We start from the raw sequence: 6827 nt of genomic DNA on the forward strand, positions 1-6827 counted from the left end.
TTTGCTAAGGAAAGTATGCTACATAAATATATATGTTTTTTTTAATTATAGGTAGAATCTTACGATTCGCGATTCGAATCGCTATTCACGATTCTACGACCCTCGACCGATTCTAGATAGAATCGCGATTCTGACAACCTTGCATGGTACCACTACCAATTTCAGAATCATTTCTAAAAATTGTCAATTTATTTTCAAATAAAAACTTGTAGTCAAATACAACCAGTCTAGAAATAGAAATCAAATTTCTAGAAAAGTTTGGAATGTAAAAGACATTATTCAAATCTAAAGCATATCCTGAAAGCATAATTATCATAAATGTCCCAACTCCAACGACTTGAGAGCATCTCTTGTTCCCTGAGTAGACGAACCTTTCACTTTCCGTCGAATCCCTTAGGTTGAGAAAGCCCTGCATGGTATTCACAATATGGATTGATGAACTGGAGTCAATCCACCATGTATTCATAGGAGCTTCAACGAAAAATGATTCATGCAATACTAAAAAAGGCGAGATACCTCTCTTTTCAAGCCACTTCATATATTTGGGGCAATCTTTCTTTACATGCCCATCCTTCCTGCAGAAGAAGCACTTCACCTTATTGCCATCCGTCTTGGGTGGCACCTTATATTGCCTCTTTCCATGATCATTCTTGCCCTTACCCTTTGGACGGGTAGCCAGATGGGCAACTTCAGGCTTGTCATGCTTCATCCTCTCCTCCTCTTGAACACACATGGCACCTTATGTGTGTTGTAGAGATCTTGAAAGGTCCATACTCATTTTAGCACAGCTTGCAGTACCAAGAGACCAGGTGATTCTAATAAGGTGGATCAGGTTGCTCTCTCCAGAGCTGCTCAAGTTACAGCTTATGAAAGACCCTGACTAAAATTTTCTCCTAGTTTAAGGATTTATTATCCTATAGCACAGATGTGTGGTTCTTGATGTCAATTCCTTATGTTGCCTAATTTGACGGTGTAATTTAATTCTGGATTTTCCAGCTTTTGACAAGTCTTCCGGAACATGTGAAGATTGTAGTAAGTCGGTCCAAGGGGTGGACTGCAAAATGAGAAGGACATCGTTCCTACTTCTGTTAAGATTGAGTTGATAAGAATGCTAGCCTCTTCCGGTCTGCCAGTAGTTGAGGCCACGAGTTTTGTCTGCCCAAAATGGGTACCGCAGGTAAGAGACCTTTGTGGTATACAATTGGTCGCTAGGCCTCTGGGAGGAAATCTCTATTTAAATCAGTCATGCAAACATGTTCACGCTGCCTCATCACTGTTCACATCACAAACTTATTGCAAAATACATTGGCCATGTGGTTCGTGTTAATTTGGATTAGTAGCCTCACCTAGCACTGGTGTACATGGTTTGAACTCGGTTGTTAGTGCTTTTGGTCATACTATGAATCATGTTGTGCTACGAAAACCAATTCTGGCTTATATGTTTTCAGGTCTAATTACATATGGAAAAAAAAGGATAACAATGATATTTTTGCACTTTTACTAGTCTAGTGATATGTTGGAGAACTGTAGCATGTTGTATTGGTATTCCAGTGAAATGTTCCAGAAATAAAGGAAATAATGAAGTGAATGGGGCTAAATAACAGCTTGGAGATGCCAAAGATGTGATGGAAGCCATTCAAAGCATTGAAGGGATAAGGTTTCCTGTCTTAACTCCTAATCTCAATGTAAGTTGCCCCAACTTGAGCATAGCTCTAAAATGATGGACTCTTTCAGCTTGTGGAATCATTGGGGTGCAATTGTCTTTCTTTATCTGCATAGGGTTTTGGAGCAGCTGTTGCAGCAGGGGCCAAGAAAGTTGCAGTCTTTGCTGCTGCTTCCGAGTCTTTATCAAAATCAAATATCAATTGCACCATCGAAGATAGTCTCAAGCAGTATTATGAAGTTGCTCTGGCTGCTCAGAAGCTATCGATTCCAGTTCGCGGGTACATATTTCTCTTTTTTCTCCTCTTAAGAGCACTCATTTCTTCTTACTTTCTTTGTCATGTTGCTCATCATATACTTGGCTTTGCAGATATATATCCTGTGTTGTTGGGTGTCCAGTGGAAGGAATGGTACCGCCATCAAAAGTAGCATATGTGGCAAAAGAGCTTGATGCGATGGGCTGCTCCGAGATTTCCCTTGGTGATACAATCGGTGTTGGTACTCCTGGTAATCTTTAATTTTCTTGAATTTCTTTTTTGGTAGTCTGGTTTATGTTTTTTAATTCTAAGTCAGTCCTAAAATCATCCTGGTACAGATGAACAGAGACACCTTGGATTGAGATTTAGATATCAGGCGGAAAAATTTTGCATGGAACGATGGATTGTTGTGAAACCCCTTTAGGTTCAGATGAATAAAAATTCAGTTCACTTCTTACTTGTAATATGTCTGGAATTTGAGTGATCATGCTTGTTCGACCTTGTAAAGCTTACTTCACCCAATGCCCCTACGTAATTTGAGTTATCTTCAAGTGCGGCATAATGGAATTTATCTCTGGTTGCTTGATGCTGCCACGGGGCGCTCTAACTCGGCATGTATTGATTTTGTGAAAAATGTTAATCCAAATAGATGAAAGATGAGAAGAAAACGCGAGTAACACAGTACATAAGCATCACTTTATTTCGAAATTTGAATACATGGTACATTCTCTTCTCATTCCTGTGAAGCTAAATCAACTGGGGCAGCGGAGTTCATTGGATCTATTGTTTATGGAGTTTGATCATCAGAGGTGGAGGAGGAGAGGGCTGCTGGCAAGGGCTTCCCTCGGACGAAGGATGCGAAGAGCATGAGCGATCTCTCTGGCTGTGAAAATGGAGCTTCATGCGATGCCCCTCTTATGGTTGCGAACGACAAATACCTCCCATAATCTTGTGTCCATCCACCAACCTTAGCATAAAAGAATAGAATCTCAGGACTTGTTTTCAAGGAATTACGTTTGTAATCGGAATCCAGTAATCATCAGTTGAGTGATAATCTCGACAAAGAGCGACTAACCTGTCTTCCCTCGTACCAAGCTCTATACAGTCCAGACATGTTCAGTCCCAGTTGCTTTGCCAGGACATTCACGATTGTTCGTGTTCCGGTGAGTGGAAGTACAGAGTCTTGATCTCCACTGTAGAAATTAAAGTTGTAACAGTATTAATTCACCACCAAAAAAAAATTGTAATAGTATTAAACTGGGTGGCACAAACTCGCCAGTCAGGAATTCTTCTAAGAGCAAAGATGACATATCATGTGAGAGGGATCACCTGTAGACTAGAACTCGTATCCCAGACTTTACGAGCTTGGACAACACCGGAATCATGGGCACTTCGAGATTTTGGTAGTCATAGTGGAGCACCCTGTTTAAAGGAGATTTTTAGAAATATAATGCTCAGATATAGAAGATATCTCACTATTCAACATCATTTTTGTACTAAGAAACCCATGTAGAAGATCGATAGTTACTCGCTGCAAATGGACCATCTCGTGACACCGACCAGCCGAGCATGAAAAGCTGCCTGCACATCTTTCCTGTTCAAGTACTTGAATGTCTCATCCTCTACGCAGACATCTATCTCCTCGGTATCTTGCTGAAATATGAGTTCCATTATTACGAATAACAAGACAAGACAAGTTTCATTACAGGAAAAAATAGTCAAAAAGCCTCACGAGTTGATTCAGCTTAATAGACTGAGAAGCAGCAGAGGACAAGCAGACGTCGAGGGTGATGTCATATGTGTCGATAAAGTTGCCAATTTCTCTTCCAACAAGGCTAATCACACTCTGGCAAACCGGAGTGAGAGTGCCACTCTGTGCTTGCCTTCGGATGGTTGAGAAGTTGCACATGAAGGTGAACTTCTCATAGGTCCAGTCTGAGATCAGCCCATGGGACCACAAGTACACGGCCCGGGAATTGAAGTCGATGTTGAACTCCAGAAGAGGATTCCCAATCTGCACGCAAGATATATATTACTTATCTTCGAACCTGTTTTCCGAGAATACCAGAGAAAATTCTGCATAGCACTTACGGCTATTCCCTTCAAGTTGAGCTTCTTGGACTGAACCACTAGCTGTGCAAGTTGTGGGACATAATGTCCTGCATAAATCGAAATGGTTCCGAGCAATATTCAGTCACTCGATTCAATTGTTCATCTTACCTTATAATTTAGCAGAATCCAGTTTTAACCCAATGTACCTGCGTAGCTCTCCCCTGCAATGTACAGATCTCGGCTCTTGTACTGGGGGAACTTCTTTAACCAGTTCTCAAGGAACACGAGATTATCCCACGCTACAAATTAACAAAAAACCACTAATATAAATTTCTCAACAAGCTAAATCGATGACAAATACATAATTCAGAATCTAAAACGAACCTGTAATCTCATCATTGATGAGTTTGTAGAAAGTTGTGTTCGCCGAGTATGAGAAGCCGACTCCGGCAGGGGATTCCAGATACAGCATGTTTGCTTCTGTAACGATTGGAACAAGCTCCATTACTCAAATTGAATATCAATTAGAAACCGATCGAAAAATATAACTTTCGTGAGCTGAATTGCTGACAACCTTTGTTCCAGCTATACTCATTCTTAAGAAGAATGTCTCCTCTGGGCTTGAAGGGCCCATGCTCGCAGAATGCTCCAGCCCCGACAGACGAACATCCCGGTCCTGCCATATTGAAAATGGCAATCTCTCAACCGAAACAGTTACGCGGACCGCCTACTGCCGCAGCTCATACGAGATTCGGAGTAACGACAGCTCCGAATCACGAGTACACTAACAGAACATAAAAGTGCGAGTAAGTTACTACGAACGAACCTCCATTGAGCCAGAGGACGAGAGGCTTCGAAGTGGGGCTTGTTTCTGCCTCAGCGAAGTAGTAGAAGAGAGCTCTGTGCTGCTTCTCATCGATGGTGATGTAACCCGAGTGCTGCTGGAAACTCACCGGGGGCTGTCCCGGTAAGCTCGTGATCTTCTCGGATGATGTCGGGTAGATTTGGAGGAGAATGCTGCAGATTGTTGCAGCTATAGTCCATTGCTTTAGCTTCATTTTCCAGAAAGGAAAGAGAGGGAGTTTTGCAGGAGAAAGTTTCAAAAGCAAAAATGACTTTTCCAAAGTGAGGATATGACTGTTTTTTTATATACATTGACCGACATCCATATCAAACTTTAACTATTAGGTGATTCCGGAACATACCGACTCTGGTGGGGAAGAGTGGTCGCTGGATGGAACTTTACATTCTACCTCAACTTTTGGTGGGATTCGACATCGTCCTGGATATTTTCTGGCATGTAAGTAGTCTAATCTTGGTCACTGGATACGAGTCTAGATCGTACCTCATCTTTTGGTGGGATTCGGCACAGTCCCATATATTTTTCGGCACTTAAGTGGTTTCCTCTTTTGGAACTAAGCAGTATAGCATGCTTGGGCGAATTCGGCTGTATAATGCTTGAGAGCTCAATACACAGACACCAATCTAGACATATGCAGTGGAAATAAAATAAGGGAAAAAAGAAAAAGTAACTATGCTATACTTTATTTTACTTTTTCTTAAAAAGCTTTTAAACGGAGGGATTGAAGTTATTTATTAATATTTTTAACGGTTATACGGCAACTATTGTATTATTTTTGAATTGGAGCTTATGTATGTATAGTGGAGAGACAAACTGAAGAAACTGCCAAAGTGAATGAAACAGAAACAAGGATAATTTTTTTTCTTTCTATCCACTTAAGAGATACTGCCTAATACTAACAAAGGAGAAGAGAAAAAATCAAACTCGGAATCTTTTATTTTTTTAATAAGAATTTAAAAAGAATAATATTTCCTTGCGAGGATTTTCTAAAAAGAATGATTTACCATACTTGGGAAAGCAAGGATGGGTCAAATATTTGGAAAACAAGCCGGCATGGTTTTTGTGCTGAAAACGGACTGAAACAGCTCATGAATCTTCTGCCAGTACCATCGCCAAGCTCACCGCACAAAAAAAAAAGAGATTAAATAAAACATATCACAAAGGAATTATTAAAAAGTTTCAAATTGGATGCTTGTTGGATTATTTATGTTTTTTTATTAGTTATTAGGATTTTTATTTAATTATATTAAGTTCAGAGCCTCATTTATAATCGAAAAAAAATTAGTAAGTAGATAATTTTGATATATATTCAGTTAGTGGAAATAATGTTTTGAATGACTTGTGATTCTATCGAATTGATTCTCAATCGGAATATCGGGCCAATCTTAAGTCCAATTATGTTATGGTTTAAGCTTTAGTAATTATAAAGAAAATTTGCTTAAATCTCAATCTTTTAGAACAATTAATTTAATAAATTTTCTTTGTAGTATTTTAGTATTTCTCATCTAACTTTCTCTGCCTTAATTTTAGGTCTCGGTCCCCGTTTTCAATTGCTGGATGCCATTTATATATATCCCTATTCTTGTTTCGTATCTTGCATAAGATAGCTTTTGTTTTAAATTTCGTAGAAAGTATATCGGCTACAGTTGGATCAAGCGAGCCAAGAAAACCTGCCTTCATAATCTTCTTTGTATGATTCGTTTAGTTTTCGCAAACTTTACATACTAGATGTTAAAGGTACTTACAAGTTAGAGCCATATACACATACATGGTTTGGTAAATTTATTTTTCCTGTAATTCCCATTTTTCAAATTCTCTTTTGCGAGGTCTTTTTTTTCACGAGAAAAGGGGAATAATAAAAGGTCAAAAGGCAAAGAAAATATGCAAGCAATGAGGTATCACATGTAAAAAGAAAAATGGAATGATACACATTTTCGCTTAGTAATATAAAGATTACGAGTTCGATTCTCGTGAAATTATTTCTATTCATCTAT

General features: G+C 39.3%; 1 protein-coding gene and 1 pseudogene across 1 annotated transcript; one reads left to right on the top strand and one right to left on the bottom strand.

Moving 5' to 3' along the window:
- The first annotated feature begins 731 nt into the window (after nt 1-731).
- Nucleotides 732-2593, top strand: LOC116204340 (annotated as a pseudogene).
- On the bottom strand, nt 2594-5122 carry LOC116202481 (serine carboxypeptidase-like 45). The gene is made up of 10 exons (XM_031534051.1): nt 4798-5122; nt 4546-4647; nt 4356-4451; nt 4178-4270; nt 4011-4078; nt 3652-3933; nt 3448-3572; nt 3249-3341; nt 2995-3112; nt 2594-2886 (listed from the first exon to the last, which is right to left on the bottom strand). Exons 1-10 carry the CDS (start codon nt 5027-5029, stop codon nt 2707-2709), a joined length of 1389 nt encoding a protein of 462 aa, XP_031389911.1. The 5' UTR covers nt 5030-5122; the 3' UTR covers nt 2594-2706.
- Between the last annotated feature and the right edge of the window lie 1705 nt (nt 5123-6827).

This window comes from Punica granatum, chromosome 4 (genome assembly GCF_007655135.1).
Source record: "Punica granatum isolate Tunisia-2019 chromosome 4, ASM765513v2, whole genome shotgun sequence".
Taxonomy (NCBI): Eukaryota; Viridiplantae; Streptophyta; class Magnoliopsida; order Myrtales; family Lythraceae; genus Punica; species Punica granatum.